The following is an 11,768-nucleotide window of genomic DNA, read 5'->3' on the forward strand; positions in this document are numbered from 1 at the left end:
TTTTATTTTATTCAGCATACCAGCTTACAAAATGACTTCTTTTGTTTCATTACAAAAAGAAACAATCGATAGAAATTATTTTGTTCTTTGCTCGGTTTTTTCCAATAGCTTTGAACGTTATTCAAAGTAGCAATCAAGCAATAGAGCATCCACGAAATACTATGCATGCAAATTGACGCACAGTTATAATTTTTCATAAATTTAATGTATTTCATATGGTTATCATGTTATTACCTGCAATTTTGTTGTTTCATACAAAATAAACTATCACGGAGTAGATGTAGCAGTACGAAAAATACTATGTAATTTTAAGTAATTACAATTCATCCGTGCTTGCTGAAAAATTTAAAAGTAAGAGCACTTTCCATTTTTTCAAAATAAAAGTGTTTTGGACACTACACTACATATCCTCCGACTTTAATTTTTTGGATTTTTGAAGTGAAAACTTCTTGTGGCGCGTTGAGCACTTTTGTGGGTGAGCATTTTCAGCCGTTCTCGCGACAGACGAGATTTTACACAGATATACTCCGCGTGTATTCTTATAATATATGTATGCTATACGCGCTCTTTGCATGGGCATTCGTTCGTGCTCTCGCGACAGACGAGATTACATACCTATATGTATACTGAGAGTGTATAGGTATGCGAGAGCGCTGCATGCTATACGCAGCATGCGTTGGTCTCTTGGTCTGAGCATTATTCCACACTCACAGTTCATGCTTGATCGCACATAGCGCCACTGCCTGGATCTCACCGCGAACTACTTGGCGCGAGAATTCAAATTCAAAATCGTATGATTGTTTCAGCAGACAGTAGGTGCAGAAATTCAAATTCGAAAGAAATCTTTGTATGTATGTAGCGATTTGTTATCGCCTACTTGAGAGAGAAAAAGGTGGTTTGATGTTTCGTCCCGGCAGCACGCCAGGATTCATCAGTAAGGCTGATGACGTGCTCCCTGCCTTAAACACAGAAGGGGTGTGGGCTTAGACAATCTCGATCGCGCTTATATAGTAATCGTGCGGGAATTTCGCCGCTTGACGGGAGCGAGCTATTAGGGGCTTAGCCACCTGGCGAGTAGAGCCTGAAACGCGAGAGATGTGAGACGCCACATGTATTGGCTAATTAATGCCTAAAAATATTGGATAATGTTGTATGATTATAGAGATCAAGAGGTCGTCTATAAGAGAGACAAAAGGTGTTTCGTCCCGAGAGCACGCCAGTACTCATCAGTAAGGCTGATGACGTGCTCCCTGCCTTAGACACAGAAGAGGTGTGGGCTTAGAGTGACTCGATCGCGCTTATGTATGAATCGTGCGATAATTTCGCCGCTTGATGGGAGCGAATATCAGGGGCTTGGCCACCTGGCGAGTAGAGCCTGAAGCGCGAGAGATGTGAGACGCCACATGATTACATACATAAATAGTATACCAAGAATTCTTTCGAATTTGAATTTCCGCGCCTACTGTCTGTTAAAAAAATCATACGATTTTGAATTCAAATTCTCACGCGAAGTAGTTCTCGGTGTGATCCAGTTAGCGGTGCTATGTGCGATCAAGCATGAACTGTGAGCGTGGAATAATGCTCAGACCAACGCTGATACGCAGTCTTTGCATGGGCATTCGTTCATGCCCTCGCGACAGACAAGATTGAGAGTATTTTATCTTTATTTTTTTATGTACAATTTCTCATGTCACGAGCGCACCTAAAAATGCTCACTCAAAAACGTGCCCAACGCGCCATAAGTTCAAGTTTTCACTTCTGCCTGCACTCCCGGAGTGCTCATTTTTTTTATTTACATTTATAAGGACAACATTAACAAAAAAAAGATCTTAATAACTTCTATCATACAAAAAGTTTATTGATAGTATTAATTTACTATTATATTAACATCTACAAATTTTGACCAGAGATTATATTAGTAGATCTCTGCTTTGACCACGTTTTACCCCTACGGACATAGCCCATGTACAAATGAAAATTAAAAAATTGACTTCAATGTGTTTTAATAAGTTCTTAACTTTAATTTTATTTCATGTTGTTGATTGGCATACATACACTAAAAAAAAAAACTTTCTTAGAATCAATAAAATTTTTTTTTATAATAGTTCTAAGTAAATATTGTCTTGAAACAAGATAACATTATGATTCATCAAGAGTATTTCTTGTTTGAAATAAATGTTTCCTTAAAGTGAGAAAATATAATCTTATTTCAAAAGATATTTTACTTGGAACTACTCTAGTAAATGTTTTCTTGATTCTAAAAAAGTTTTATTAGTGTACTAGCCGGTCTTGTAACGAAAATTTAAATTTTTAATAAAATTAACAAAAGCGTTTTAATGTCTACTAGTTAATTAATCTCAGGGAACAAATTATAACAAGACACATCTACAATAAATTACACTGTACTTAACAAAATGTTGTTACAACTAGTACCTAGTTCTCCTATACAAATTTGCAATTACGTTTCTTAGAGATTATGTTAAAAAAGCTAAAAATGTACTCTCGAGATCCATAAACGCTAGAACACTCTGAATACATCGATGAAAAGTCGTAAACCTCCAAACTAGAAATAGACTATTGGAAGCCTAATTTTAGTGACACACCGAGTATTTAGTGCTAATACTATTGTTTCGTTTGACGATATACTGTCGGTCGGCCCCCCTCCTGATCGTCTCGGCGCTTCATTACGCCGCTGCCGCTGGCATCGACGGCCTGTGCCGGGACCAGCTCAGTTCGTCTCCTGATACACAGGTTCACGCATCAGCTGGCCAGCTACAAGCCTCTACCAGCCAAGCCACACCAGCAGCAGCCAGCGAGCCGCTCGAGACAGCTAGTCTACCAAAAATATCAGCAGAGCATAGTACGCAGAAAGCACGCTATTCATTGTCGTCGGGTCCGCTTCCCTTGTACTCAACAAATAAAGAGTTTCTTAAACATTGGTCCTTCAAGCTGGATTCAGCAACAAGGAGAGAAAAGCCGGCACGATGTAAGTACGCATTAAGTCCTGCGTCTTGTGTTAATGCGCGTGTCTTGCACGTCCACGCGCGTTAATTAATGTAGCCGGAGGTCATGGCCGCCACGCTGCCCATGATACGGATTGCGTGGCAGCCGTGGTTCTCGTTTGTCAGCCACCGCGGCCTCCATATCGTAGGCGTCGCCGACTGGCGCTCGCGAGTGTACGCGCGCTTGGGACCGCCATATTGGCTGCTCGCTGTGCGAGCGTTAGCCACTGCCGCCGCCATATTGCAGGCGTCGCCGACTGAAGCTCGCGCGCTCTGGACCGCCACGGCCGCCATGATGCCCGTGTCGCGGATTTGAGGTTTGGCTGCTCGCCGTGCGAGCGTTAGCCCCCGCGGCCGCCATGTTGCCCGCATCGCATGACTGCTGCTCACAAGTGCACGCGCGCTCGAGACCACCACGGTCGCCATGAGGCCCGTGTCGTGGATTTCATGCAGCCAACTGAGCGTCTGGCGCCTTGCTGCCTCGCTCGCAGAGTAGTCATCCTTTCCGAGCGCCTGGCGCCGTGTCGCCTCGCTTACGAAACAGTTGGCTCAGCAGAGCGACTTGTAACTGATCAAGAAGCGTCCGCCTCGAGTTCCGTTGATGATTCAACGTCGAACTCATTATATTCATGATTTTCAGGGAAACTGGACAGGCGTCAGCCCTGTTCGCCACCCAACAACGGCTTGGCGACGTCATCGCTCGGTTCACGGCCGCTGTAAAGGCCACCGAGACAAGCCACTGGACCCCAGGCCTCGTCACGGCTCGGCTTGAGCTCTTGGACGCCTACTGGAATGACTTCCAGGTCAACCACGTGGGTTTGTTGACCGCAGAAACCACCGAACATGGCGACGCCGCGGACAACATATACGCCGCCGCAGACGCCAACTTCATCGATGCCCGGTCACACCTGTATGACGCTCGGCTCGCACTAGCCCCGCCCGGGGCCCACGGGGAAATCCGCCCAGCCGGAGAACCGGCACCACATCGTAGGCCCAAGTTGCCTACGCTCACCATCCCGCCCTTCTCGGGACGACGAGAGGGCTGGGAATCCTTCAGGGACCTGTTCCGAGCCCTCATATACGACGACAAGCAGCTAACGGACGTTGAGAGACTCTATTATTTAAAGTCACTCACTCAAGGCGATGCCAAGGCCGTCTTGGACTCCGTGCAGATCATTGGGTCCAACTACCTGACAGCCTGGAGCCTACTCGAGGCCCGCTATGAGCATCGGCGGCTCCTCGTGCAGGACCACGTTGCGGCGCTCCGCAACATCAAGCCTCTGCGGGAAGAGTCAGCCGGAGGTCTCCAAGCGCTTTTGGACACGCTTGAACGTCATCGCGATCAGCTTAGTGCTCTCGGCCGCCCTGTCACCTCCTGGGATGATTGGTTCATCGCGTTTGCAGCAACGGGCATGGACGCCACCACAAGACGTGCTTGGGAAGACGAGCTGGAGAAGCTGGAGATTTCCAGCGACGGGCCCGGTGATTCCTGGGCCACCTTTACCATGCTGGCTGCGTTTCTGCGGCGCAGATGCCGCACTCTCAGCTCCGTAGAGGCTTCTCATCTAGCGCGCTCAGCTGGCGAGGGCCCTCCTCGACACACGCAGGGCGCAATTTCCGCTCCCTCACGACCCAGGAGGCTCCAGCGAACTGTCCGGTTTGTCACGAACCCCACTATCTCGGGCATTGCGGTCAGTTCCGGGATCTGAATCCAGCCGCCAAGATGCACATCGTATTCCAGGAGAAGTTATGCTTCAACTGCCTGAAGCCAGGGCACTCCTTGCATGACTGCCCCTCCAAGTCGGTCTGCCAGCGCTGCCGGGCGGCGCACCACAGTCTGCTGCACGACAGCCGCAAGCGCCGGTCCGAAGCTCCAGGATCTTTGGACCCACCCAAGCATGTGAAGCCAACCAGCTCCGATCTCCTCAAGACTCCTGATGAGTCCCGGCAATGACTCGCGGTGCTTCTGACCGCGCTCGTCCAACTCAGTGGCGGCCGGGGGCCCATCGTCACCGTGAGAGCCTTCCTCGACCCGTGCTCTGAGATCTCGGCCATCTCTCTCAAGCTCGCTCGCCGCCTGAAGGCCCCTTTGGAGGATTCTAGAACCAGCGTATCGGGCATCGGCGGTGTACACGCCGTAAGGTTGACACTCCGCGCCAGCCTACGCCTGATGCCAGGGGATGGCACCCCCAGTTTGCATCTGAAGGCGCTGTGCATACCCCACCTCGGTCTTTCAACTCCTGCGGCCCCGCTTGACCCCCGCATCCTGCGAGTCTGGGCCAGCCTGCAGGACCTCGCCGACCCCGACTTCGGCCTTCCTCGTGCGGTCGATATTCTCATCGGCGCTGAGGTCTACAGCCGTCTGCTGCGCCCTGGGTACCATCAGCGTGGAGAGATTGTCAGTCAGCATACAGCACTCGGCTGGACTCTAGTCGGGTGTGCTCCTGGGCGCCCCTTGGACAGCGCCGTCGCGTGTCCGACATTGCACGATGAGCTGGCTCCACCCTGGCATCGCGAGCTCGTCATGCTACTCCAGCGCTTTTGGGAACTTGAAGAGGTGCCCTCCGTCTGCCGCTGCGCGCCCGATGACATCGACTGCGAGCGGATTTTCGCCAACTACTAGCGCGACGCGGACGGCCGTTAAATCGTGCGTTTGCCTATGAAGCCCACTGCTGCACCGCTCCTCAGCGATAGCCTGGCTAGCGCCCTGGCCTCACTGCGATCTCTACACCGTCGCCTCCAGCGGGACTCAAAGATGGCGACCGAGTATAACCGCTTCATGAGCGAGTACCTCGCCCTCGGTCATATGAAGCAGCTCTCCAGCCGAGAGCTCTCCGAACCGAGCAGCACAGTCTGCTACGTCCCGCACCACGGCATCTGGCAACACGGGAACCTTGGACCAAAGTTGCGCGTCGTGTTTAACGCCTCGCACCCAACCTCGAGCGACTACAGCCTAAATGACATCCTGCACTCCGGGCCGAGACTCCAGACCGCACTACCGACAGTCCTGCTGCGATGGCGAAGACATTGCGTCGCCTTCTGCAGCGATGTCCAGATGATGTTCCGCCAAATCTGGGTCGACCCGCGAGACGCAGACCTTCAGCGCATCGTCTGGAGCCCCGATCCGAGTCAGCCGCCTGTACACTATCAACTGCGCACCGTCACTTATGGCGCGACTTGCTCGCCCTACTTGTCACTGCGTGTGATTCAACAACTCTGCCATGACGAAGGACACTTGTGGCCGGACGCCGTACCTGTTGTCATGAACGATCGGTACGTGGATGACATCCTCTCGGGTGCCGATGACCTCGAAACAGCCCGCCAGCTTCGGGATCAAGTAATTGGTCTGCTGCGCTCAGGCGGATTTCCACTCCGGAAATGGGTCGCCAATGACGCCGAACTTCTGGCTGACCTCACCCAGGAAGCTTGCCTGCGCCCTACGTGGCGTGAACTCAGCGACGCCGGCCTCGTCAGCGAGCTTGGCATCAGCTGGGACCCAGCCTCGGATACTTTCCGGCTTACACCCCCGGCAGCTCGAGAACAGGACACCAAGCGGAGCATCCTTGCTGGATTCGCGAGCCTCTTCGATCCTTGCGGTTGGCTCGCGCCGACCATACTCCAAGCCAAGCTCATGTGCAGGATCTCTGGCGCGCCCGGTTAGATTGGGATGAGGTCGTGCCTGCATCAATGGCTCTTCGATGGTCAGCTTTCACCACTGAGCTGAAATCAATCCAAGGCTTCTCCATTCCACGTTGGATTGGATCTTCGGCTCCGTCGAAGATTCACCTCCACGCCTTTTCAGACGCCAGCCACCGCGCGATGGGCGCGGTGGTGTACTCCCAGCTGCAGGACTCCTCAGGGCAAGTCCGCTGCCACATTTTGCTGGCCAAGACGAAACTTGCGCCCATCCGAAGCCTCAAGCCGTCAGCCACGCCTCAGGCTTGCATGACGATCCCTCGCCTTGAGCTGCGTGCCGCGCTGCTTGCTGCGAAACTACTGCGCTTGGTCGTCAGCGAGTGGAATATCTCTATTGAGCAATGCTACGCTTGGTGCGACTCCCAAGTCGTTCTACGCTGGCTCCGCTCCACCGAGCCGACCAACCACCCTCTCGTCGACAACTACGTCACCCACATCCAGGAGGTACTGCCACCGCACATCTGGCGCTATGTGCCTACTCATGACAATCCTGCCGATGTGGCGTCTCGAGGCACCGATGCCCAGACTCTACACCGCCAGCAGACATGGTGGACTGGCCCTTCCTGGCTGTCCGAAGGACATGATCGTTGGCCCCAGGAGCCCTCCGAGCCGCCACAGCCCTCACCTCCTCGCCTCTGCAACGTCACGCAAAAGGTCGAGTTCGACCTTTTCCGACTGTTCTCCGATCTGGGCGTCCTCCTGCGCACCTTCACCCACCTGCGTCGGTGGGCGAGACTCCATCTCGGTCGAGCCCCTGCACGACCGATGCTCTCAGCACCGACGGCTACCGAGTTAACCGATGCCTACCTCGCTTGCGTGCGCTTGAGCCAGCAGCGTGCCTTCTCTGATGAACTTGCACTGCTTCGCACGGGCCGCGCCCTTCTCAAGCGGCACCCACTGACATCGCTCGCAGCCTTCGTCCATACAGACGGCGTTCTGCGTGTGGGCGGTCGCCTCCAGCACGCTGAGATGACCTTCGCGGAGCGACACCCACCCATCCTTGACGGCGCTTGCCCTCTCGCTACGCTTACGATCGCGTGGGCCCATCACCGAGCGCTCCACGGGGGCTTTCGCACCACCAGCGCGTACACCGTCAAGCGTGCTTGGATCATCGGTGGCTCCCGGAAAGTCAAGGCTTTCCTACGCAGTTGCGTTGCTTGTGCTCGCCTGCAAGCCCGATCAGCTGTCCAATTGATGGCTCCTCTCCCACGGTCACGAGTTACTCCCTTCCGCGCTTTCGGTCGCACTGGAATCGATTACGCTGGGCCGTTCCACGTCCTCGCAGCTAAGGGCCGAGGCGTTCGCACCATGAAGGGTTACATCGCCATATTTGTCTGTCTCACCACGAAGGCACTACATCTGGAGCTCGTAGGCGATCTATCAACCGTCTCCTTTCTTGCGGCTCTTACCCGCTTCTCTGGGCGCCGGGGAAAACCGTCTGAACTCTGGAGCGACAACGCGACGTGCTTCCATCGAGCTGACACCGAGTTGCGCGACGCGCTCCGTCTTGTTGAGCACCGGTGGGACCTCGTCGCGGGTGCCCTAGCGGATCAAGGTATCGAGTGGCATTTTATTCCACCCGGGGCCCCTCACTTTGGAGGTCTCTGGGAGGCCGCGGTCAAGTCCGTCAAAGGTCATCTCCGACTAGTCATGGGCTCACGGCACCTGACATACGAGGAGTTCTCAATCGTCTTGGTCGGGATCGAAGCTATCCTCAACAACCGACCCCTCACTCCACTGTCGGGCGACACGGACGACCTGGGCGTGCTGACCCTCGGTCACTTCCTCATCGGAGCACCCCTCAATTCAATCATCGAGGCCGTGCCACCCGATCAGGATCTCGACCATCTGGCTCACTGGGAGCTTGTTCGGGGCATCAGAGCACAATTCTGGGCCCGATGGAGTCGGGAGTATCTAAATACTCTTCAACAGCGATCGAAGTGGATCACCCCTCATCGAAACCTGACCTTGGGCGATATCGTCGCCGTCCTTGACTCATCTCTACTCTCGACCGACGGCCGCTGGCCTCTCGGCCGTGTAACTGGTGTTCACCCTGGCCCGAACGGCCTCGTACGCGCTGTGACCGTCCGAACGGCGACGGGAGAATACACCAGGCCAATCACAAAAGTCACGCTGCTTCCTGTGATAACCCGGACGGCCTCTCAGCCTGCATCGCCCGGAGGCGAAACCGCTCTGGATACGGCGGGCGGGACTTGAAGTTTCGTTCCTGGAACGAGGCGGGCGGGATGTTTCGTTCGACGATATACTGTCGGTCGGCCCCCCCTCCTGATCGTCTCGGCGCTTCATTACGCTGCTGCCGCTGGCATCGACGGCCTGTGCCGGGACCAGCTCAGTTCGTCTCCTGATACACAGGTTCACGCATCAGCTGGCCAGCTACAAGCCTCTACCAGCCAAGCCACACCAGCAGCAGCCAGCAAGCCGCTCGAGACAGCTAGTCCACCAAAAATATCAGCAGAGCATAGTACGCAGAAAGCACGCTATTCATTGTCGCCGGGTCCGCTTCCCTTGTACTCAACAAATAAAGAGTTTCTTAAACAACTATGGAGCTATTCACATAGACATTTTTTGCTTATTCCATTGTGAACGTTCATATTGAAAAGGGGGTTCCACTGTTCCGCTAAACTCAAATTGAGTGAACAGACTGAACAGACCTATACTGTGTTCTCTGTCAGTCAACAAAGCCTGGTCGCAACTATTCAACTACCAATGTAGGTTATAGATAAAAAAAATTACTTTTTAGAGTTATTTTTTGTTGATGTTAAATAATGAGTACTAGGGAAGCTAATATAGATTTCGAATTGAGGGATAGCGATGGAACTCGCTACCTGCTCAGTGTCACTCATCAACAGCTTGATCGAGCCTTGAACGGTAATACGAAATCATAAACTTTACGAGTAATTTTAAAATGCTAATTCACGGTTCTCTCTTGAATGAAAGTTTATATTGAAATAATTGTAGATAAAATATATTATAGACATTTACTTGAGCAAGCTAAAAGCTTGTACGCTCAGGACGTAGATCTAGATGATCAGGACGAAGAGGAGTCTGAAAACTCATGTACACAGGATTCTGATAACGATAAAAAAGACTATAGATTTGATAGTTTTGAACAAAAAGATCCTTACAATGATGCTGATATCGAAAACTATATTAAAAAATCATGCTCAAGTCAAGAGTTGAGCTCATCGAGTACTCGGAGCAGCAGTGTTACTCCGTCAAAGCCGCTGAAAGAGTCAAGTGTTCTTTTAAGGCAGTTAAATGCAAACAAGTCAAGGAAAAGGACAAGCTCAATGGATAAAAATCGTGAATGCATTGAAGCAGGTAAGATGTAGTAAATATAACTTGCAATTACATATGATTCGTTACTATATGTGTATAATTAGAACGAAGTTCTTTATGTCGCGTTACTCGGGGGGCTGGAATTTTAAAACCGACAGATTTTTTTTTTTTGGAAACGAAAGTGGTTTCACCCAAAGTCGCTTCCTTTCAAGTTTCCCCCCTTACCCCGTTCCCCATACACTTCCCCTCTCCCCACTATATATGTATATCTGCCAACCGTGCCGTGTTACTCTTCTGCACACCTTTACCCACCATTCCCTTTTCACAATCCCAAGCAATTAATTTTCAAACCAATTACAATTTTATTTTCCCACAATAACTTTTATTTCACTTTGAATTTTTTTCTTTTACAATTCTAAAAAAAAAAAAAAAAACATTTTCCAATAAAGAGGTTTGAACCCTCGACCTCTTGCATTGTGAGTCCTGTACCTTACCCACTCTGCTACGAGCGCTGCCGAATAGGGAAACTCGGTTTCTTGTACTTATGGTGTGGTTCGTAACTATAACATTCCATTTTTAAATGTATTCACTGATAATACATTCAATTATGTATTTGTTTTATAAATTGTGTATTTTTTTTTCTAAATAATACATCTAAAAAAAAAAAAAAAAAAAAAAAAAAATTAATTAGCATCAATATGGTTATGTAGATTAAACATAATAAGGCGCGTTATTACGCATTAAATATTTGTATTTTATGCATTTGATGCATAAAATACCGACCGATTTTTATTAAACCTGAGGTTTTTTTTGGCATTACAGTAATGCTACTAATTACTGTTATAAATATAATTATTTTATAAACAAATAAATTATTTCAATAAAGGAAATACAAAAGAATGAAAAAAAAAGTAATGAAATTAAATATGAAAAAAAAGGAATGATTTATGAAAAAAAAAGGGAATGAAAAAAAAAAAGATTAAATATGAAAATAAGAAAGAAATTAAATAAAGGAAATACAAAAAAATGAAAAAAAAATGTAATTAAATGAAATACGAAAAAAAATAAAAGAAGAAATAAAGAAAAAAATGAAAAAAAAATGTAATAAAATAAAATATGAAAAACAAGAAATAAAGAATAAAAAAATAAAAAAAATAAAAAAAATAAAACAAACCAGGGGGGATAAATGGGTCATGGGACCCACGGTAAGAACGAAGTTCTTTAAACATGAGATGAGTATGGACACAATTTCTTAGGTAACAAGGGGGTCGCCAGACCCACAGGAAGAACGAAGCTCTGTAAACGTTAGTACTGTATTCATGTTGTTTACTAAAACAAAAACTTGAAAAACGAATAAAAAAAAAAAAAAAAAAATATTTTACTACTCACGATGGTTGAACTTCGTGAGTACTGTATTTATGCACGACGTTCTCACGAAGTTCAACCATCGTGAGTAGTAAAATATATTTTTTTTTTTTTTTTATTCGTTTTTCAAGTTTTTGTTTTAGTAAACAACATGAATACAGTACTAACGTTTACAGAGCTTCGTTCTTCCTGTGGGTCTGGCGACCCCCTTGTTACCTAAGAAATTGTGTCCATACTCATCTCATGTTTAAAGAACTTCGTTCTTACCGTGGGTCCCATGACCCATTTATCCCCCCTGGTTTTTGTTTTAGATGGTTTCAAATGGAGTAAACCTATGATGCTACTACTTATTTATACAATAAAAGGCCAAAGTGAAGAACTGTCTTCATCAAAATATAAAAGTGC

General features: G+C 48.9%; 2 protein-coding genes across 2 annotated transcripts; both read left to right on the forward strand.

Moving 5' to 3' along the window:
• The first annotated feature begins 5,661 nt into the window (after positions 1-5,661).
• LOC149373211 (uncharacterized) lies at positions 5,662-6,663 on the forward strand. Its single transcript, XM_089597766.1, has one exon. The coding sequence runs from the start codon at positions 5,662-5,664 to the stop codon at positions 6,661-6,663; it is 1,002 nt and encodes a 333-aa protein (XP_089453892.1).
• Positions 6,664-6,689: 26 nt separating this feature from the next.
• LOC149373212 (uncharacterized) lies at positions 6,690-8,915 on the forward strand. Its single transcript, XM_089597767.1, has one exon. It carries the CDS (start codon positions 6,690-6,692, stop codon positions 8,913-8,915), a length of 2,226 nt encoding a protein of 741 aa, XP_089453893.1.
• Positions 8,916-11,768: the final 2,853 nt, after the last annotated feature.

Source organism: Copidosoma floridanum, unplaced genomic scaffold, assembly GCF_036245765.1.
Source record: "Copidosoma floridanum isolate Cflo_tuat_1 unplaced genomic scaffold, Cflo_Japanese_pri ptg000035l, whole genome shotgun sequence".
NCBI classification, from domain to species: domain Eukaryota; kingdom Metazoa; phylum Arthropoda; class Insecta; order Hymenoptera; family Encyrtidae; genus Copidosoma; species Copidosoma floridanum.